The 23610-nt window shown below is 43.4% G+C and overlaps 1 protein-coding gene across 1 annotated transcript in view; it reads right to left on the reverse strand.

Moving 5' to 3' along the window:
* Window positions 1-23610, reverse strand: part of LOC129837688 (ras-related protein Rab-26) — a gene marked incomplete in the record, with an annotated part of 127114 nt that overhangs the window by 77723 nt on the left and 25781 nt on the right. The window contains 1 exon segment of the mRNA XM_055904098.1: window positions 20475-20585. Within this exon segment, the coding sequence (XP_055760073.1) occupies window positions 20475-20585 (111 nt within the window).

Raw genomic sequence — 23610 nt, forward strand, 5'->3', positions numbered from 1 at the left:
TGGCTGGTTTTCTTTTTATAGTCCGTAATTGCCTGTAGACACTGCCACATGCGTCTCGTGTCTGAGCAGTTGAATTGCGACTCCACTTTGTCCATATACCGATAATTTGCTTGTTTGATTGCCTTGCGGAGGGAATAACTACACTGTTTATATTCGGCCATATTCTCAGTCCTCTTTCCATGTTTAAATGCGGTGGTTCACACTTTCAGTTTTGCGCGAATGCCGCCATCGATGGTTTTTGGTTAGGGTAGATTTTAATAGTCACAGTGGGTACAGCATCTCCATTGCACTTCCTTCTAAACTCATGTACCGAGTCAGCATATAGATCGATGTTATTCTCTGAGGCTGCCCGGAACATTTCCCAGACTGCCTGATCAAAACAATCTTGAAGCGTGGATTCCGATTGGTCAGACCAGCGTTGAATGGTTCTAGTCATGGGTACATCCGTTTAGAGTTTCTGCCTATAGGACGGTAGGAGCAAGATGGAATCGTGGTCGGATTTGCCGAAGGGAGGGTGAAGGAGGGCCTTGTATGCATTGCGGAAGTGATAGCCTTGTTCTCAAATTTGCTTTGTTAAAACTCCCAGCTACAATAAATGCAGCCTCAGGATATATGGTTTCCAGTTTACATAGAGTCCAGGGAAGTTCCTTGAGGGCCGTCGTGGTATCTGCTTGAAGGTATATATACATAGCTGTGACGATAACTGACAAGAATTCCCTTGGGAGATAATATGGTCGGCATTTGATTGTAAGGAATTATAGGTCAGGTGAACAGAAGGACTTGAGTTCCTGTATGTTGTTATGTTACACCATGAGTCGTTAATCATGAAGCATACACCCCCGCCCTTCTTCTTCCCAGAGAGACGTTTATTTCTGTGAGCGCGACGCATGAAGAAACCTGGTGGCTGTACCGACTCCGACAACATATCCCGAGAGAGCTATGTTTCCGTGAACAGAGAATGTTACAATCTCTAATGTCTCTCTGTAAGGCAACCCTTGCCCTAATGTCGTCCACCTTGTTGTCTGGAGACTGGACATTGGTGAGTAGTATACTTGGAAGCGGTGGGCGGTGTGTACGCCTTTGAAGCCTGACCAGGAAGCCACTCCATCAACCTCTTCTGCGGCGATGTTGTTTTGGTTCGGCCTCTGGGATTAGATCCAATGTCTTGGGTGGTGGTCCGAACAAAGGATCCTGCTTCTGAAAAGTCGTATTCCTGGTCGTAATGTTGGCAAGTTGACGTCGCTCTTATATCCAATAGTTTTCCCCGGCTGTATTGAATAACACTTACGATTTTCTGGGCTAACAATGTAAGAAATTACACATAAAAAAAAACGAAATACTGCATAGTTTCCTAAGCACTCGAAGCGAGGTGACCATCTCTGTCGGCGGTCAGAGGTCAGTGGGTGTGTGCTGGGGTCACCTCTGAGGTCACCATGGTGATGTTAGAGGTCAATGGGTCTCTGATTATATGACCCTTTGGGGTTTATCACCCAAAAAGGTCACTGTCCTTTTGGACCATCATGAAAATGCAAGAGATTGAAAGAATCGGTCTCTCTTGCCAAATATAATTTTATGTCACTGAGACCACCTGCATACATAAAGTCCACTTAAAAGAAAAGGTGAGCATGATGGGGGAGAATACAAATATTGAAGGGAGAGAGAAACGTAATAAAATGGTGGTTTGTTTCCAGATGAACCATTTGAATGACATTCTAGTCTATCATCCAGATTCATCTAACTCCATCTCAGCAAGTAGAGAGGCAAATTATTCAGTGTTAGCACAGCAATCTAAAGTTAATGAAACAGACATCACTGCAGTTATAGTAACACCTAAGAGACCGCTCCATACAAGCTGCTTATAGTTCCAGATGAGGAAACACAGAGAGACTCATCTGTTCTGAAGTCTCTTCAGGCCATATAGGCTATTCAGCTTGCTGGATTTTGGTGTCAATTACCACTAACAGAGATTGATGTGACATATACCATGGTATTACTATAGTCCGAGACAGAATGGCTGTGTGTGTGTGTGTGTGTGTGTGTGTGTGTGTGTGTGTGTGTGTGTGTGTGTGTGTGTGTGTGTGTGTGTGTGTGTGTGTGTGTGTGTGTGTGTGTGTGTGTGTGTGTGTGTGTGTGTGTGTGTGTGTGTGTGTGTGTGTGTGTGTGCGTGTGAACCTTACGTGTGCTGTATTTGTAATGGGGAATTTCCAGGTGAACCAAAAGGAGAGCAGTCGTTGATAAAATCCATCAGAAATCGATCCGGTTAATTACAAGTTACAACAGGGAGACCACACCAGAACAGAAGCAGAGAAAATATCTAACAGGCCTTCTCTGAGAAGGCCCTTATATATTAATCACACAGCACTGAATGTTCTGTAAACACCTGCCCAAGAGGCTTGTAGGAAGTCACAGCATCAGCTGCTACAGAATCACACAGTTTCACGGAGACATTGTCAGTGTGCCTTCGGCTCAGTCTAGCGTCAAACTTTAACTATAAGAGTCAACATTGGTAGACATTTGATACTGGCAGTTAAACAGGTCAAAAGGTAGAACATCAGTACTTAGTTACAACAGACAATTGTAGACTAAGAAGGGATAACTATTTAATTATATATGGTACTTAAACATATATGGTTAACATCCTTCCCCCATAGGGAATGTGTCTTCCGCAAATCCGATCATGTTTATTACATATCAATCCATATCCACAGTAAATCAAATATAGGAAATAATTTATCAAATAATTTCAGATTACAGTAGGATCAGTGACACTAATCTATTTAAAATCGGGGCAAAGCTGGCTGGTTAGATTGGTTAGGCGATCAATTAACAAGCCTGTGCATAGTGCCTGCTCCTCTCACAGAGCAAATGATGCAGTGACCCTCTCTCTCTGCGCTCCTCCCAGGAACGATTAATCATCCACAATCACATAATAATGATATCAACTAATCATCACGAACCACGGCAGCCTGAGCTGGATGAACTCTTTTTACATGTCCATTTTCTCTCAGCGTCTGTCCTCGTCCTTATCGACCTAGCCGCATTCAGATGAACATTCATTTCAGACCAGAACACTCGGACCCAGAACAAAATGGTCCAGTATCCAAACACCATCGAGGCCGCCTGTGTTCTAGCCTGAGTCTAACCTCGTATCAGCTCTCCCATCTGGCCTTGCACCCACCAAAGACCCCCATCATGCCTCCATGTATGTACTCTGTGCTCTGGTCTGATTCAATTTCCTCTTCTGATTGAATCTGAATGGAGTCTGGAGGTTGACGTCTATTCAGTCTTATTGAGTTTGGGCTCTGTGTGTGTGTGGGTGGGGGAACGGTGTTCTATAGTAACAGTGAAAAGCACAAACGAGTCTGATGAGAAGCCAGAAAATGCAAGGACCTTAGCTAAGGTGTACAGTGTGGGGTACTGGAAGGACCTTAGCTAAGGGGTACAGTGTGGGGTACTGGAAGGACGTTAGCTAATGGGTACAGTGTGGGGTACTGGAAGGACCTTAGCTAAGGGGTACGGTGTGGGGTACTGGAAGGACCTTAGCTAAGGGGTACAGTGTGGGGTACTGGAAGAACCTTAGCTAATGGGCACAGTGTGGGGTACTGGAAGGACCTTAGCTAAGGGGTACGGTGTGGGGTACTGGAAGGACCTTAGCTAATGGGCACAGTGTGGGGTACTGGAAGGACCTTAGCTAAGGGGTACAGTGTGGGGTACTGGAAAGACCATAGCTAAGGGGTACGGTGTGGGGTATTGGAAGGACCTTAGCTAAGGGGTACAGTGTGGGGTACTGGAAGGACCTTAGCTAAGGGGTACAGTGTGGGGTAATTGAATGGGACGGAGAGAGCTGGAGGTGTAGTGGGAGGGTTCTCACATACATAAGGTCAGATGAAAGCTTCCCCTGCAGATTCCCTCTAGCACTGTCCTCAGCAGTTGAAATCAATCTCACAGTCTACTTGCAGTCCATGCAGTTCTCACACCTGTCTGAGGCAGCCAGTTCTCCTCTCTTTCAGGTTCCTGCCCCTCAGCCCTCCTCAGAAGTAATAACGGCCTAATGAAGTCTCATAGGCATACAGTGTTCAGGCTCAGCACACCATCCATCCAGGACAGCACACTCACCTGACTCTACAAGCAGAGATGGGAGATGGGGTGGTGATGATTCAGAAAACAAAGTGTCTTGTCAGATCAGAGGGGAGTGTGTGTGTGTGTATCTGCGTAACTGGGGGTGAGACAAACAGACAGGCTCAGCGGGTGTTGTTGTTGTCAGCACAGATGGCGACCCGCGGGCGCCCAAACACAACAGCGTCCTCCTCAGGTGGCAAGGACCGTTGAATTAATGACACATGGGCACAGGGGGCAGAAGGTGGCACACACACAACAACAGGGACACACACACACACACACACACACACACTGTGTGACTAAGGCAGCACAATAGGGGTATAGAAATGCCATGGCTCCCTAGTATCTATGCCAGACTCTGCCAGGAAGTGTTTGAGTAACGTTGTCACACTGGGTACCCCTCTTCAAAGAGAGGATTTGACACACTCTTAACTGTAATGTCTCCTAAAGCCAGACTCTGGGCTGATCCCTGTGACTCACTGACTGGCCTTGCTGACACCCATTATGACAAATATAGTACCTGGAAGTGGAACTGAATTAAAGTATTGCAAAACAAACGCGGTGGCGACAATTATGTAAAATAGTCTTAATTCACAGCATGACGGACAATTCCTGGCATAGCTAAGCTCTGTAAAAAAATTACCTAAGTATTAGATTCCAAATGCATCACATCTCAGAGAGGCAGAAACATGCTTTCACAACAAAAAATACAATGATAAACTTCTAACATAAGCTTTAGCAACAAAACGGGTAAAGTAACTTCTTAAGCATGTCCTTCCTCCTCCGGTTCAACCGTCCTCCCCCAGGGACAGTGTAGTCCCAGAGACACGTCACCTGCCTGATGGCAGGATGTGGCTTGTGACCTGACGTGCTGTTTGAAGGCATTCCATTGAACAGAGCATTTGCCAGGTGGCAATGTCTTACTGCTGTGCCACCCTGAATGCTAACCACCCCACAGAGTCCCAGTCTGGAGCCTTCCTGGTGTCCATGGAGGGGCAACCCACCTCACCCCCACAGATCTGAGCTCAACGCCAGGCTTCTCATCCAGATGGCTCACCTAAACTCTTACCCTTGAGATGGCTCATCCTGCCTAAAAGAGATTGGTAGCCCTTTTTTAGTCTGGTATTTACCTGGTATTTGAAGAGATTTGGATTGGAAATTAACTTAACGATCTTTAGTGCTCACTTGTTTTAATAGTGTCCAAGCTGCTGTATTTTAAGACATAAGCTACAAACGTAGAAGAAAAACACAAGGAAATATAGCGCAGGTTTCTTGTGTAATATAGCTTCAACCGCAGATAACAATCCCAGTCAATACTCCAACACACAGAAGATCCGGCCGGCCAGACAACAGTACTACAACCAGTTGTAGTACACCTCACATGTATACGTAACAGAGAGACCGGTGTCAAGGTAATGCGGCCATAACGGTCTCTGCGGCCCCGGGAGAGCTTGAGGAATCACATAACCAGGACGATAATGGGGTTCTAAAGGAGGGCTAAACATGGTGGGGGAGGGCCATCGCTCTGAGAGTGTGTGTGTGTGTGTGTGTGTGTGTGTGTGTGTGTGTGTGTGTGTGTGTGTGTGTGTGTGTGTGTGTGTGTGTGTGTGTGTGTGTGTGTGTGTGTGTGTGTGTGTGTGTGTGTGTGTGTGTGTGTGTGTGTGTGTGTAATCACAACCCCCTGAGTCACCCATCTCAGGCCAGCCCTTTAGTCCAATAGAAGCTCTTTGCCTGTCCATTACATGTAACAATAAGTGAATTACATAAAGGAATACATTTGCATACACCAAAAACAGGAGCAGAACAGATCAGAAGAATAACTAATATGGAAAGATGGAAAGTCGAATAGTAATGAATGCTTACGCAACCACAGCGAAAGCTTGGCCTCAATTTTCAGCATGTTCTAGTGTTTTCCCTGTCGTGATAAGGGAGTGTGTTTTCCTCACGTCTCCAAAGCTCCCCTTCATGTGAAATTTACAATCCCTCAGTGCGTAGAAAGTGAGTAGCGTTTGTTTGAGACTGCATAAATCAAGTCTAATCGAAGTATGTGGACACCCCTTCAAATTAGTAGATTACACTATTTCAGCCACACCCGTTGCTGACAGGCGTATAAAATCGAGCACACAGCCATGCAATCTCCATAGACAAACATTGGCAGTAGAATGGCCTTACTGAAGAGGTCAGTGACTTTCAACATGGCAACAGCAAGGGCTGTTATTGTGAAGTGGAATTGTCTAGGAGCAACAACGGCTTAGTCGCGAAGTGGTAGGCCACACAAGAACACAGAACAGGACCGCCGAGTGCTGAAACGCCGAGTGCTGTAGCGCGTAAAAATTGTCAGTCCTTGGTTGCCACCCTCACCAGCAAGTTCCAAACTGCTCTGGGAGCAACGTCAGCACAATAACTGTTCGCCGGGAGCTTCATGAAATGGGTTTCAATGGCAGAGCAGCCACACACAACTCTAAGATCCCCATGCGCAATGCCAAGCGTCGACTGGAATGGTGTAAAGCTTGCCGCCATTGGACTCTGGAGCAGTGGAAACACGTTCGATGGACAAATTTGGGTTTGGTGGATGCCAGAAGAACGCTACCTGCCCGAATGCATAGAGACAACTGAAAAGTTTGGTGGAGGAGGAACAATGGTCTGGGGCTGTTTTTCATGGTTCGGGCTAGTCCCCTTAGATCCAGTGAAGGGAAATCTTAACGCTACAGCATAAAATGACATTCTAGATGATTCTGTGCTTCCAACTTTGTGGCAACAATTTGGGAAGACCCTTTCCTATTTCAGCATGACAATGCCCCAGTGCACAAAGCGCGGTCCATACAGAAATGGTTTATTGAGATTGGTGTGAAAGAACTTGACTGGCCTGCACAGAGCCCTGACCTCAACCCTATCGAACACCTTTGGGATGAATTGGAACGCCGACTGCGAGCCAGGCAAAATCTCCCAACATCAGTGCCTGACATCACTAATGCTCTTGTGGCTGAATGGAAGCAAGTCCCTGCAGCTTCCATGGAGGAAAGCCTACCCAGAAGATTGAAGGCTGGTATATCAGCAAAGGGGGGACCAAGTCGACAATAATGACCATGATTTTGGAATGAGATGTTTGACGAGAAGTGTATATGTCTGCAGTTGTATTGCTTACAACTCTCTCTCTCCTTTCCTAAAGTCTCCACAGAACAGCCTGTTTCCAGACAAAAATAGAAATAAGTTAGCAAGACAACACAGACAGATCCGGGACCAGGCTACAGAACAATGTGTCTGCCGAAGGAACAGTCCGTCTACACATCGAGACAACTCAGACCTCCTCCCAGACAGACAGACAGTAACTGCCATAGCAGAGATCTATTAATGACAAGGCTGACTATAAGGCCTGCAGCTCGGCCCGTCCGGGCAGCATGAGCACAAACCAGGGCGACAAGGACAACTATGTGACGGTGAAGAAGTAGAGGAAAATCAAGATGGATGATGATGTTGATGACAACAACAACAAGGACGGTGAATGCTGATGAAGATGGTAATGATGATAATGCCACGCTGTCAGCCACAGTGTATAAAGTCATCTTCCCTTGAAAGCAGCAGCTCCGAGGGCCCTGAGCTGTCTCCAGTACAGCCTCCACATAGAGCACAGAGACCACATTAGATCATATTGTAATCTAAACAGACATGACATTCTCCATGCATGCAGTATATGTTACATGAATAGAATGCAGTGAAATATGGTCATACACATACAAACCGATACACACCGATACACACACACACACACACACACACACACACACACACACACACACACACACACACACACACACACACACACACACACACACACGGGAGAGAACATGTTGCAGAAGAGTGATACAGCTCAGTCAAAGGTTTGGACACACCTACTCATTCAAGTTTTTTTTTTTTTCATAGTTGTGATGTCTTCACTATTATTTCTACAATATAGAAAATAGTAAAAATAAAGAAAAACCCTGGAATGTGTAGGTGTGTCCAAACTTTTAACTGGTACTGTACGTTCCAGTGGCTGAGTCCATGAAGTAGCCGATTGGTTGTCTGCTTCATTGGTTTGGCTCCTGGAGCACCGTGGCAGCAGATCAATAGTGTGTGACAGAGCCTCTTGGGCTAAGGAAGGAGTTATGGAAGTGTGGACGTGATTAACTATACTTGAGGGGACCAGAATTTTACCAACTTGGGACATTTTGTTAGACCCCACAACGTCAAATCCTATTTCTAGGGTTAGGGTTAGTTTTAGAGTTAGGAGCTAGGGTTAGGTTTAGGGTTAAGGTTAGGTTTTGGGGTTAGGGTAAGGGTTAGGGTTTGCCGGTGTGTATGACTGTGTGTGTGTGTGTGTGTGTGTCTTTAAATAGACCATAGAACACAAACTAATTGTGTAGCCATGCAGCATGAAAGACTGTGCTCTCTAGGGTCAAGCTCTGTAGGCTACTGACAAGGACATGATGGACCCTTTTAAAAAGACTGTAGGTCCATGCTTTGTATCCTGTCTGTCTGTCTGTCTGTCTGTCTGTCTGTGTCTGTCTGTCTGTCTGTCTGTCTGTCTGTCTGTCTGTCTGTCTGTCTGTCTGTCTGTCTGTCTGTCTGTCTGTCTGTCTGTCTGTCTGTCTGTCTGTCTGTCTGTCTGTCTGTCTGTCTGTGTGTGTGTGTGTGTGTGTGTGTGTGTGTGTGTGTGTGTGTGTGTGTGTGTGTGTGTGTGTGTGTGTGTGGAGAATACCATGTTTTGTTTGCCTGTGTGTGTTTCTGGTTAATGTTTGTTCTGTAAATGTATATTTGTCTGGGTGCACTTGCACACCTGCACAATCACAAAACAAGACACATTACTTCAAAACAAATGCCTCTAAGCGTCTTGGTCAAAAAGGAAATGGAATCCCCCAGAGCCAGGCAGAGCATGAAGGACATCATAAACCTGCGGGGTGCTCGAATCACCATAACTCCTCTCATGTGAAGCACGGACAGCAGATTAATGACAATCTGAGAACGAGGAAATGATGAATCTCTCATTTTACTGAAGTGCTGGTTGTGATAAAACACATCCAGAGATACAGTATGTCACAGTGCAGATAACAACCACCTTAACATAGTGTGTGTGTGTGTGTGTGTGTGTGTGTGTGTGTGTGTGTGTGTGTGTGTGTGTGTGTGTGTGTGTGTGTGTGTGTGTGTGTGTGTGTGTGTGTGTGTGTGTGTGTGTGTGTGTGTGTGTGTACATGCAAACACGGCATCGACCAGCCCGTTAATTACAGCTATATATTTTCTCGGCAGATGTTTTTATTGCATGCATGTGCTGCCCTTTTACAAGATCTATTAAACCCATTTATTGCACAGAATAATAGGGCTTTGTTCAAAAAGGCTAAACACAACATAAACAACAACCTTGAACTACCAATAAACACTATCCTTCTCAGTAGATACTGTAAACAGCCTATATGTTGAAGTCTTTGCTGTTGTTTGAGGAGCTGTAATGGCCACAATAAAAAGCCTACATTTATCATCAAACAATTCCATTCCCACCTCCACTCGGAGAGTTGTTCAAATAATAGATTCTCCAGTATCATTTGGAGTTTGATTTCCTATTGATTGGTCCTACCTAGACAACAATGACTCAGCAGAAGCCTATACTTCAGAGTAAAACACAAACTTTAAAGTGAGGAATTTGTTTTCAATTCTATTCCCGTCTCCACCTCCCAGAGGAACGGGTTAACGGCTCAGTCTAATTATGCACACAACACCTCAGACTGCCACACTGCAATTACCCCTGTCCCTGTGTGGTCACTGGTCAGTCTTGTCACGCTACACAACACACACAGAGGAGGTTTGTGTCTCCGCCGGCATCCACGCTGGCTGCACAGCTCCTTTAATGATTAACTGGTGTACTGCTGCTGCTGCGAGTTACAGGACTAGAGGTTTGGGGGCTGGGAGAGAGGGGAGAGAAGCCATCTGCTCAGAAGGCGTAGCTGAGAGGGCAACTCCCCACAGCTGAGCTAAATTATCCTCTGGGGAACAGTTTTAATTGAAAAAATAATGCAACAAACACAATGAAGAATGTGATCTGCTTTATCTATGAACCTAGTGAACTGCTGGTATTTATTTAAAAATAACAAAATTCAAATGTATGAAAAAACATGCTAAAACAGTTAACAGTATTGACTGTATTGGAAATCCTACCGTGTGTATTTTTTTCAAATGTTTTTTGTCAAATTTTATTTTGATTTTCAGACAATGCAAAAACATACATAGAAAAAAAACAAAAAGAGAACTTAACATTTCACAACTTAATTTAAACTAACATTAATGACATCATACTTGCTCAGACCAACATGTTCCCACCGTATCCACACCGATCCTGCCCATCTCACAATAACATCTTCTCTCATCCTCATCCTTTCGATATGTCCAGTACCTGAAATACTTTATGCCATATAGCTTCAAATTGTACAAATGTATTTCATATTGTGTTTATTTAAACATACACTAGTATATGGTATACTGTATAGCGCCTTCAGAAAGAATTCTTACCCTTTGATTTATACCACATTTTGTTACAGCCTGAATTCAAAATGGATTAAATATTTTTTCCCCCTCAACCATCTATGCACAATACCCAATAATGACAAATTGAAAACATGTTTTTGGAAATGTTTGCAAATTTATTGAAAATGAAATACAGAAATATCTCATTTACATAAGGATTCACACCCCTGAGTCAATACATGTTAGAATCACCTTTGGCAGCGATTACAGCTGTTAGTCTTTCTGGGTAAGTCTCTATTTGTGTCACGACCGTCATAATAAGCGGACCAAGGCGCAGCGGGATATGAAGACATCTTCTTTTATTAAAGATGACGAAACACGAAAACGAACACTTTTACAAAACAAAAGTAAAGCTATAGACGTAAGTGCACACACAAGCTACAAACGTACAACATAGACAATTACCCACATTAACCTAATGCCTATGGCTGCCTTAAATATGGCTCCCAATCAGAGACAATGAATGACAGCTGTCTCTGATTGAGAACCCTTCAGGCAACCATAGACTTACCTAGACAACTACACTAGACACTGCCCCATACACATACAACACCCCTAGACACTACAAAAACACATACATTCCCCATGTCACACCCTGACCTAACTAAAATAATAACAAAAACAAAGATAACTAAGGCCAGGGCGTGACAATTTGCACCTTATTAAGTTGGTTGTTGATCATTGCTAAACAGCCATTTTCATGTCTTGCCATAGATTTTCAAGCAGATTTAAGTCAAAACTATAACTAGTGTCACGATCGTCTTCGGGTGAAAGAGAGGACCAAGGCGCAGCGTGACATAAATACATTATGTATTTATTTAAGGAAGACGAAGAACACTAAAACAAAACAACCGTGAAGCTATAATACGACAATAAGTGCAGACACTGGCAACTTACACATAGACAATCACCCACAACCTACCTAATGACTATGGCTGCCTAAATATGGCTCCCAATCAGAGACAAGGATAGACAGCTGTCTCTAATTGAGAACCAATCTAGGCAACCGTAGACTTACATAAACACCTACAATGAACACAACCCCATGAACTCTACAAACACCCCCTAGACAATACAAACACCCTAGACGAGACAAAAACACACAAACATCCCCCATGTCACACCCTGACCTAACTAAAATAATAAAGAAAACAAAGATAACTAAGGCCAGGGCGTGACAACTAGGCAACTCAGGAACATTCAATGTCATCTTGGTAAGCAACCCCAGTGTATATTTGGCCTTGTGTTTTAGGTTATTGTCCTGCTGAATGGTGAATTTGTCTCCCAGTGTCTGTTGGTAAGCAGAGGTTTTCCTCTAGGATTTTGCCTGTGCTTAGCGCTATTCCGTTTATTTTTATCCTGAAACAACACCCTAGTCCTTGCCGATGACAAGCATACATGTACCCATAACATGACGCAACCACCATCATGCCTGAAAATATGAAGCGTGGTACTCAGTAATGTGTTGCGTTGGACTTGTCCCAAACAAAGGGTGGGGGTGTATGCTTTATGATTAATGACTCATGGTGTACTTCTAACAACATACAGGAGCTCAAGTCCTTTTGCTCACCCGATCTAGAATTCCTTACAATCAAGTGCCGACCATTTGACCTACCAAGAGAATTTTCGTCAGTTATAGTCACAGCTGTGTACATTCCCCCTCAAGCAGACACCAAGACGGCCATCAAGGAACTTCACTGGACTATTTGCAAACAAGAAACCATACATCCTGAGGCTGCATTTATTGTAGCTGGGGATTTTAATAAAGCAAATTTGAGATCAAGTCTACCTAAATTCTTCCAGCATATTGATTGCCCTACGCGCATGAGCAATGCCCTCGGCCACTGCTACTCTAACTTCCGCGATGCATACAAGGCCCTCCCTCACCCTCCCTTCGGCAAATCCGACCACGACTCCATCTTGCTCCTACCGTCCTATCGGCAGAAACTCAAACCGGAGGCACCCGTGACAAGAACCATTCAACGCTGGTCCGACCAATCAGAAGCCACGCTTCAAGATTGTTTGGATCACGCGGACTGGAAAATGTTCCGGGAATATGTAGCCTTAGAGAACAACATCAACCTATACGCTGACTCGGTGAGTGCATTTATAAAGAAGTTCATTGGAGATGTTGTACCCACTGTGACTATTAAAACCTACCCTAACCAGAAACCGTGGATGGATGGCGGGCATTCACGCAAAACTGAAAGCGCAATCCACCACATTTAACCATAGAAAGAAGTCTGACTGAATATACTCAGTGTAGCTATTCCCGGAGCTATTCCCGGAGCTATTTCCTCCGCAAGGCAATCAAACAAGTGAAATGTCAGTACAGGGACAAGGTGGAGTCGCAATTCAACGGCTCAGACACAAGACGTATGTGGCAGGGTCTACAGGAAATCATGGATTACAAAAAGAAATCCAGCCACATCATGGACACCGACGTCACGCTTCCAGACAAACTAAACACCTTCTTTGCCCGCTTTGAGAACAATACAATGCCACCATCACGGCCCACTAAAAAGGACTGCACCCCACCTCCTTCTCCGTGGCTGACGTGAGAAAGACATTTAAATGTGTTAACCCTCGCAAAGCTGCTGGCCCAGATGGCATCTGTAGCCACATCCTGAAAGCATGCGCAGACCAGCTGCCTGGTGTGTTTACGGACATATTCAATCGCTCCCAATATGTCACAGTCCCCACATGCTTCAAGATGGCCACCATTGTTCCTGTACCCAAGAAGGCAAAGATAACTAAACTAAATTACTATTGCCCCGTACCACTCACTTCTGTCATCATGAAGTGCTTTGAGACACTAGTCAAGGATCATATCACCTCCACCTTACCGGTCACCCTAGACCCAATTCAGTTTGCATACCACTCCAACAGGTCCATAGACGATGCAATCACCATCACACTGCCCTATCCCATCTGGACAAAAGGAATACCTATGTAAGAATGCTATTCATTAACTACTGCTCAGCATTCAACACCATAGTACCCTCCAAGCTCACCATCAAGCTGGAGGTCCTGGGTCTCAACCTCGACCTGTGCAACGGGCCGCCCCGAGGTGGTGAAGGTAGGAAAGAACATCTCCACTTCGCTGACCCTCAACACTGGGGCCCCACAAGAGTGCGTGCTCAGCCACATCCTGTACTCCTTGTTCACCCACGACTGCATGGCCACGCACGCCTCCAACTCAATCATCAGGATGGCAGACGACACAACAGTAGTGGGCTTGATTACCAACAACAACGAGACAGCCTACAGGGAGGAAGTGAGGGCACTCGGAGTGTGGTGTCAGGAAAACAACCTCTCACTCAACGTCAACAAAACAAAGGAGATGATCGTGGACTTCAGGAAACAGCAGAGGGAGCACCCCCCTATCCAAATTAAAGGGACAGCAGTGGAAAAGGTGGAAAGATTTAAGTTCCTCGGCGTACACATCACAGACAAACTGAAATGGTCCACTCACACAAACAGTGTGGTAAAGAAGGTGCAACAGCGCCTCTTCAACCTCAGGAGGCTGAAGAAATTTGGCTTGTCACCCAAAACCCTGACAAACTTACAGATGCACAATCAAAAGCATCCTGTCGGGCTGTATCACCGCCTGGTATGGCAACTGCACCGCCCTCAACTGCAAGGCTTTCCAGAGGGTGGTGAGGTCTGCACAATGCATCACCAAGGGCAAACTACCTGCCCTCTATGACAACTAAAGCACCCGATGTCACAGGAAAGCCAAAAAGATATTCAAGGACATCAACCACCTGAGCCACTGCCGGTTCACACCGCTACCATCCAGAAGGCGAGGTCAGTACAGGTGCATCAAAGCTGGGACCGAGAGAAAAACAGGCTATCAGACTGCTAAACAGCAATCACTAACTCAGAGAGGCTGATGCCTACATTAAGACCCAATCACTGGCCACTTTAATAAATGGATTACAAGTGACTTTATACAATGTATTCTAAATAATGCCTATGTATGGTATTTTATACCATCTATTGCACCTTGCCTATGCCGCTCGGCCATCACTTATCCATATACTTAAATGTACACATTCTCATTCACCTCTTTAGATTTGTGTGTATTAGGTAGTTGTTGGGGAATTGTTAGATTACTTTTTATATATCACTGCACTGCACAGATCTAGAAGCACCAGCATTTCGCTACACTCGCATTAGCATCTGCTAACTACGTGTATGTGACAAATAACATTTGATTTGATTTGTATTCAGGACATTAAGTTGATTTCTTTGTCCCATTTTTTGCAGTTTTAGTTTAGTGTCTTGTTGCAAACATGATGCATGTTTTTGGATATTTTTATTCTGTACAGGCTTCCTTCTTTTCACTCTGTCATTTAGGTCAGTATTAAGGAGTAACTGCAATGCTGTTGATCCATCTTCAGTTTTCTCCTATCACAGCCATTCAACTCTTCAAATGTTTTAAAGTCATGGTGAAATCCATGCGAGATTTCCTTTCTCTCCAGCAACTGAGTTATAAAGGACGCCTGTATATTTGTAGTTACTGGGTGTTAATTAATAACTACACGATGCTCAAAGGGATATTCAATGTCTGCTTTATTTTTACCCATGTAGCAATGGGTGCCCATCTTCGCGAGGCATTGGAAAACCTCGCTGGTCTTTGTGTTTGAATCTGCGTTTGAAAATCACTGTTCGACTGAAGGACCTTACAGATACAGTTGAAGTCGGAAGTTTACATACACCTTAGCCAAATACATTTAAACTCAGTTTTTCACAATTCCTGACATGTAATCCTAGTAGAAATTCCTTGTATTAGGTCCGTTAGGATCACCACTTTTTTTTTTTAAATGTGAAATGTCAGAACAATAACAGAGAGAATGATTTATTTCAGCTTTTATTTCTTTCATCACATTCCCAGTGGGTCAGAAGTTTACATACACTCAATTAGCATTGCCTTTAAATTGTTTAACTTGGGTCAAACAATTTTGGGAAGCCTTCCACAAGATTCCCACAATAAGTTGGGTGAATTTTGGCCCATTCCTCCTGACCGAGCTGGTGTAACTGAGTCAGGTTTGTAGGACTCCTTGCTCGGACACACTTTTTCAGTTCTGCCCACACATTTTCTATAGGATTGAGGTCAGGGCTTTGTGATGGCCACTCCAATACCTTGACTTTGTTGTCCTGAAGCCATTTTGTCACAACTTTGGAAGTATGCTTGGGGTCATTGTCCATTTGGAAGACCCATTTGCGACCAAGCTTTAACTTCCTGACTGATGTCTTGAGATGTTCCTTCAATATATCCACATAATTTTCCATCCTTATGATGCAATCTATTTTGTGAAGTGCACTAGTCCCTCCTGCAGCAAAGTACCCCCACAACATGATGCTGCTACCCTCGTGCTTCACGGATGGGGTGGTGTTCTTCGGCTTGCAAGCCCCCCCCTTTTTCCTCGAAACATAACGATGGTCATTATGGCCAAACAGTTCTATTTTTGTTTCATCAGACCAGAGGACATTTCTCCAAAAAAGTCCAATCTTTGTCTCCGTGTACAGTTGTAAACTGTAGTCTGGCTTTTTTATAGCGGTTTTTGAGCAGTGGCTTCTTCCTTGCTGAGCTGCCTTTCAGGTTATGTCGATATAGGACTCATTTTACTGTGGATATAGATACTTTTGTACCGGTTTCCTCCAGCATCTTCACAAGGTCCTTTGCTGTTGTTCTGGGATTGATTTCTATTTTTTGCACCTAAGTACATTCATCTCTAGGAGACAAAACGCGTCTTCTTCCTGAGCGGTATGATGGCTGTGTGGTCCCATGGTGTTAATACTTGCGTACTATTGTTTGCACAGTTGAACATGGTACCTTCAGGCGTTCGGAAATTGCTCCCAAGGATGAAACAGACTTGTGGAGGTCTACAATTTTTTTCTGAGGTCTTGGCTGATTTCTTTTGATTTTCCAATGATGTCAAGCAAAGAGGCACTGCGTTTGAAGGTAGGCCTTGAAATACATTCACAGGTACACCTCCAATTGACTCAAATTATGTCAATTAGCCTATCAGAAGCTTCTAAAGCATTGATATCATTTTCCTGAATTTTCCAAGCTGTTTAAAGGCACAGTCAACTTAGTGTATGTAAACTTCTAACCCACAGGAATTGTGATACAATTAATTATAAGTGTAATATCCGTCTGTAAACAATTGTTGGAAAAAATACTTGTGTCATGCACAAAGCAGATGTCCTAACCGACTTGCAAAGACTAGTTTGTTAACAAGAAATTTGTGGAGTGGTTGAAAAACGAGTTTTAATGACTCCAACCTAAGTGTATGTAAACTTCCGACTCCAACTGTAATTGTATGTTTGTGGAACAGTGATGAGGTTAAAAAAATTATGTTAAACACTATTATAGCTCACAGAGTGATTGATGCAACTTATTATGTGTCTTGTTAAGCAAATGTTTACATCTGAACTTATTTAGGATAGCCATAACAAAGGGCTTGAACACTTATTGACTCAAGATATTTTATATTTTCTAATTAATTGGTAAAAATGTCTAAAAACATAATTCCACTTTGACATTATGGAGTAAACAAGTGACACAAAATCTAAATTTAATCAATATTAAATTCAGTCTGTAACACAACAAAAAATGTGAAAAAGTCAAGGGGTGGGAACAGTTTCTGAAGGCAAGGTACGGTATACTGCCCAATTGTATCATGGTGTATCGAGCTGGGTATCATTGGCCTCCTGCTGATGGAGACAGTTTGGTCAACACGGACTAATTTTATGATGTTTGCTGACATTAAATTGAGCTAGGATTGATATACACTGTTAAATGATTCTGATCCAAAGCCACCACACCAAAATTCGGCCTTCTTTAGTTGTCTCAGGATTTGGTAAGCTAATCAAAAGGGCACCATCGCGCTCTCCCAGAGGTTTGGTTGGTGCGTAAAAACCTGTGAATTCAGATAAATAAAAAGTTGTCATGGGTCTGCACTCAGAAATGTTGCATTAAACTTATTTAATTTTTCAATGTTGTTATTATTTCCACTGCATCAGGGATAACGTACACAGACGTTTCGGCTTTGCAGCCATCACCCAAAGCTACCCTCAGGTCCTCATACCCAGTATTTGGGATTACAGTGTGCAGTAAAAAATAATTAGCCAATCAATAACAACGTAACTTTTAATGGCCACATTCATTTTGACCATCTGTGACGATGCAAGCTCTCACGTCGAACTATCGTTCTCCATTTCCCACGAGCGCCAAGTTCAAACACTTCCATTTCTACAAATTCCATTACGGCCGTTACATGAAACTTACGAGTGCACCATTCGTTTCTGCTATTAGCGGCAACACGGACTCAAGGGACTCCTTCATTTTAGTTTATCAAAGAATGTGCTTTTTTGACTAATTTCCCTCCTTTTAATAATACCTGTTTGTTTGACAGCTTAGTTTGTGTCGGGCACCCATATCCCTACCTCTGTATATCACTCAAGTTCTCAAATCAAAGTTGACTGCTCGCTACACATACTTAGCAGATGTTATCGCAGATTCAGCTAAATGCTTATGTTTCTAGCGCCAAACAGTGCAGTAATTCCTAACAATACAGAAAATACACACAAATCCAAAACATTTAAAAGAAAACTAAAAAATATCAGAACGAGCAATGTCAGAGTCAGTATGGACAGTACCGGTATATGAATAGAAAACGTGTGTACAGCAGTAGTTATATAAGTTGTCATGACATTGGTCCAGTAGTGAATTCATATTATATTCCTGCAAATATTAATTTGGTTGCCAAATCAGCCACTGTAGCAATTGAGATGTATGTTAATTGCGTCTAATTCAGCCTATTTGACTGTGTCTAAAACGATGACATATTCATGTATCCGCGTTAAGAGCACATTGGTATGGTTTCCCCATAGTCTAACTGTGTGCGTCAGGGTGTTGTGGGTATATAAGCCTGTTCTTTTCATTCTCTTGAGGACTGCTGTGAAGGTAACATTTGTTGCTAAGTTCTCTAAACGAATTCTCAGTAGACAGTTTTCTTGCATTGTTATAGGCTTGGCCTGTTACAGGCTCTATTGGCATTTTTATATGTTGCCGTTGTCACGTTCCTGACCTGTTTTCTTTTGTCTTGTATTTATTTAGTTGGTCAGGGCGTGAGTTGGGTGGGTTTGTCTATGTGTGATTTTCTATGTTGGGATTTTGTGTTCGGCCTGGTATGATTCTCAATCAGAGGCAGCTGTCAATCGTTGTCCCTGATTGAGAATCATACTAAGGCAGCCGGGGTTTCACGTGTGTTTTGTGGGTGTTTGTTCCTGTGTCAGTGTTTGTGCCACACGGGACTGTTTCGGTTTTGTCTTGGTTGTTTTGTATTTTGAAGTGTTTTGTTGACTTTCATTAAATAATGAACACTAACCACTCTGCGTTTTGGTCCACACCTTCTGTCAGCGAGGACAGCCGTTACAGCCGTTTGGTTTCTACTACTGCAATTGTTCTTTATTTTGACACTTCATAATTTTTTTCTATTGTCGACTGCAAGTACTGAACATTATTTGTATACAGTGCATTCGGAAAGTATTCAGACTCCTTCACTTTATCCACATTTTGTTACGTTACAGCCTTATTCTAAAATGGATGAATTTTTTTTCCCTCATCAATCCACACACAATACCCCATAACGACAAAGTGAAAACAGGTTTTTGGACATTTTGCCAAATTTAGTAAAAAATAAATAAAAAACGTAAATACATTATTTACATAAGTACTCAGACCCTTTGCTATGAGACTCGAAATTGAACTAAGGTGCATCCTGTTTCCATTAATCATCCTTGAGATGTTTCTACAACTTGATTGGAGTCCACCTGTGGTAAATTCAATTGATTGGAAATTATTTGGGAAGGCATACACCTGTCTATATAAGGTCCCACAGTTGACAGTGCATGTCAGAGCAAAAACCAAGGAATTGTCCGTAGAGCTCCGAGACAGAATTGTGTCGAGGCACAAATCTGGGAAGGGTACAAAAACATTTCTGCAGCATTGAAGGTCCCCAAGAACACACTGCCCTCCATCATTCTTAATTTAAAGAAATTTGGAGCCACCAAGTCTCTTCCTAGAGCTGGCTGCCCGGCCAAACTGATCATCCAAACTGACAGCGCTTGAGAGGATCTGCAGAGAAGAATGGGAGAAACTCCCCAAATAAAGGTGTGCCAAGCTGACGCTAGCTTACCCATACCCAAGAAGACTCAAGACTGTAATCGCTGCCAAAGGTGCTTCAACAAAGTACTGACTAAAGGGTCTGAATACTTATGTAAATGTGACATTTCGGGGGTATTTTGCCATTATGGGGTATTGTGTGTAGATCAATGAGGGGGGAAAAAACAATTTTATACATTTTAGAATAAGGCTGTAAAGCAACAAAACGTGGAAAAAGTGAAGAGGTCTGAATACTTTCTGAATGCCCTATTTTCACCTGCACTATTTTCACCTGCACTATTTTCACCTGCACTATTTCATTGGACTGCACTGAAAACTTAATTTTGCACCATATTTTTATCTCTGGGTTGCGCTCAAACCCTCCTAAGTTAGACTGCTGGATACCATTATTTACACCATCAACGGATCCCATTTAAATCACCTTCAAATAATTACTATCTTTGACATTTCCTTTCATCCATGTGTCCATTTTGTTTGTTTGTTTGTTTGTTTGTTTGTTTGTTTGTTTGTTTGTTTGTTTGTTTGTGTTTGTGTGTGTGTGTGTGTGTGTGTGTGTGTGTGTGTGTGTGTGTGTGTGTGTGTGTGTGTGTGTGTGTGTACTCACCCTGAAGTCGATGCCAACAGTAGAGATGAAGCTACCGGCCAAGAAAGCTCCGTCCTTGAAGCGAACCAGCAGGCAAGTCTTCCCTACACCTGAGTCTCCCACCAACATCACCTGTAGAGGGACACAAATTACTTTATGTTTAATGTTCATTGGAAGATTAGCCCCATTGTGGGGCTTATTCACAGCCTGTACACCCAGAGAGAGAAACAGAAAGAAACAGAGATGGAGACAGAGACAGACAGAGAGACCGACAGACAGACAGAGAGACCGACAGACAGAAAGAGAGACAGACAGACAGACAGACAGACAGACAAAAGACATCTCCATCTTCTCTGAATACCTGTGGTAGGGGTTGATGAGCCCTCAGTAGTGGAGGTCAACGATCGTTACACCATGAAGCTCTACTCAACACAGTAAGGGGATTTGTCTAAGTCGGGTGATGAGTCCGTCTCTGTGTCTGTCTGAGAATGTAGCCTGCCTTCAGACCTCTGATGGGGTAAACTTGGGGTCATGATAGGGGCTGCACCAAATGTTTGATGTATTATAATAATTGATTATGCTTATGTTGTATTAATAGAAGGGGAAGGGTTATAAGACCCCTCCCCCACTACATTTATAGGGTCCTAGACTACAAATTAACAACATATATGTTCATTATAAGGTTTCAATATTGTTCCATAGTCTTTTCTAGTCTCTGCCTCTTATAAAGAAACGGTCTGAGAGATGTGTGAATTATTGCAGGGTGTCTGTGAGAAGGCACATCTAGGCTAAAAGTGATTAGACACAGAACCCTGCAGGGGAGTGAAAGATAAGAGACTAGTCAGACATACCTCTATAAATCAACTTGGGGAGTAGATATTTACTGCTGAGCCCATAGAAAATACTGTAACTATTGTATCTCTCTTGAAAGTTTGTATAGCTGTGTATGCACGGGCTTGGTCTCATGAGTAGAAGGTAATGACGTATGCAGTGACATCACTAGGGCTGGTGATAATAACTTGGGACTTTTCCTATTTTGCAGAACTCAGGAGAGACATCAGTTGTATGTGTGATGTTTGATCTTTGACTTATGTCTACAACTGTAATTTAATTAAAATTGTTATGATTTATAAGTGCACATTGTGAGTGTTCCTTATTTGTTAAGTAAATAAAACGGAGCACAGAAACACCTCTATCAATGTCACTAATATCTGTATACCAGAGACTTTGCTCCCTCTTAGCAAACTCACTATAAGTCAAGTCTAAGAGAGACCAGAGTGGGAAGATCAATTTTATTTTATTTATTTCACCGTTATTTAGCCAGGTAGGCTAGTTGAGAACACGTTCTCATTTACAACTTCGACCTGCCCAAGATAAAGCAAAGCCGTGCGACACATACAACAACACAGAGTTACACATGGAATAAAAAATAATACAGTAGAAAAAAGTCTATATACAGTGTGTGCAAATGAGGTAAGATAAGGGAGGTAAGGCAATAAATAGGCCATAGTGGCAAAGTAATTACAATATACCAATTAAACACTGGAGAAGACGAATGTGCAAGTAGAGATACTGGAGTGCAAAGGAGCAAAATAAATACATAAATAAATACAGTATGGGGATGAGGTAGCTGGATGGGCTGTTTACAGATGGGCTATGTACAGGTGCAGTGATCTGTGAGCTGCTCTGACAGCTGGTGCTTAAAGCTAGTGAGGGAGATATGAGTCTCCAGCTTCAGTGATGTTTTGCAGTTCGTTCCAGTCATTGGCAGCAGAGAACTGGAAGGAAAGGAGGCCAAATGAGGAATTGGCATTGGGGGTGACCAGTGAAATATACCTGCTGAAGGACATGCTTCGGGTGGGTGCTGCTATGGTGACCAGTGAGCTGAGATAAGGCGGGGCTTTACCTAGCAAAGACTTGTAGATGACCTGGAGCCAGTGGGTTTGGCAACGAGTATGAAGCGAGCGCCAGCCAATGTGAGCATACAGGTCGCAGTGGTGGTAGTATATGGGGCTTTGGTAACAACATGGATGGCACTGTGATAGACTGCATCCTATTTGTTGAGTAGAGTATTGGAGGCTATTTTGTAAATGACATCGCCTAAGTCGAGTATCGGTAGGATAGTTAGTTTTACGAGGGTATGTTTGGCAGCATGAGGGAAGGAGGCTTTGTTGTGAAATAGGAAGCTGATTCTAGATTAATTTTGGATTGTAGATGCTTAATGTGAGTCTGGAAGGAGAGTTTACAATCTAACCAGACACCTATGTATTAACTGCCTGTGTATATTGGTTCCTAACTTCCCTGAAAAGTTGCATATCACGGGGGCTATTCGATGCTAATGCAGTACGCTACAGGATGTTTTTGTGCTGGTCAAGGGCAGTCAGGTCTGGAGTGAACCAAGGGCTATAGCTGTTCCTAGTTTTTTTTTTATTGAATGGGGCTTGCTTATTTAAGATGGTGAGGAAGGCACTTTTAAAGAATAACCCGGCATCCTCTACTGACGGGATGAGGTCAATATCCTTCCAGGATACCCAGGCCAAATCGATTAGAAAGGCCCGCTCGCTGAAGTGTTTTAGGGAGCGTTTGACTGTGATGAGGGGTGGTCGTTTGACCGCAGACCCATTACGGATGCAGGTAATGAGGTAGTGATCGCTGAGATCTTGGTTGAAGACAGCAGAGGTGTATTTGGAGGGCAAGTTGGTTAGAATGATATCTATGAGGGTGCCCGTGTTTACGGATTTGGGGTTGTACCTGGTAGGTTCATTGATCATTTGTGTGAGATTGAGGGCATCAAGCTTAGATTGTAGGATGGCCGGGGTTTTAAGCATGTCCCAGTTTAGATCACCTGGCAGCACGAGCTGTGAAGATAGATGGGGGGCAATCAATTCACATATGGTGTCCAGGGCACAGCTGGGGGCAGAGGGTGGTCTATAGCAAGCGGCAACGGTGAGAGACTTGTTTCTGGAAAGGTGGATTTTTAAAAGTAGAAGCTCGAATTGCTGATAAAGGGGAGACTCAGTGGTGTGTGTGTGTGTCGTGCGTGTGAAGTGCTGACTGAGTCTCCCTGTGCTGACTGAGAAGCTCAAAACATCTCAGGGGGGAAAATGTATTTGTATTCACATCTTTGAAAACACAGGAGTTCAGTTCACATAAAAAT

This window comes from Salvelinus fontinalis, chromosome 1 (assembly GCF_029448725.1).
Source record: "Salvelinus fontinalis isolate EN_2023a chromosome 1, ASM2944872v1, whole genome shotgun sequence".
NCBI lineage: Eukaryota > Metazoa > Chordata > Actinopteri > Salmoniformes > Salmonidae > Salvelinus > Salvelinus fontinalis.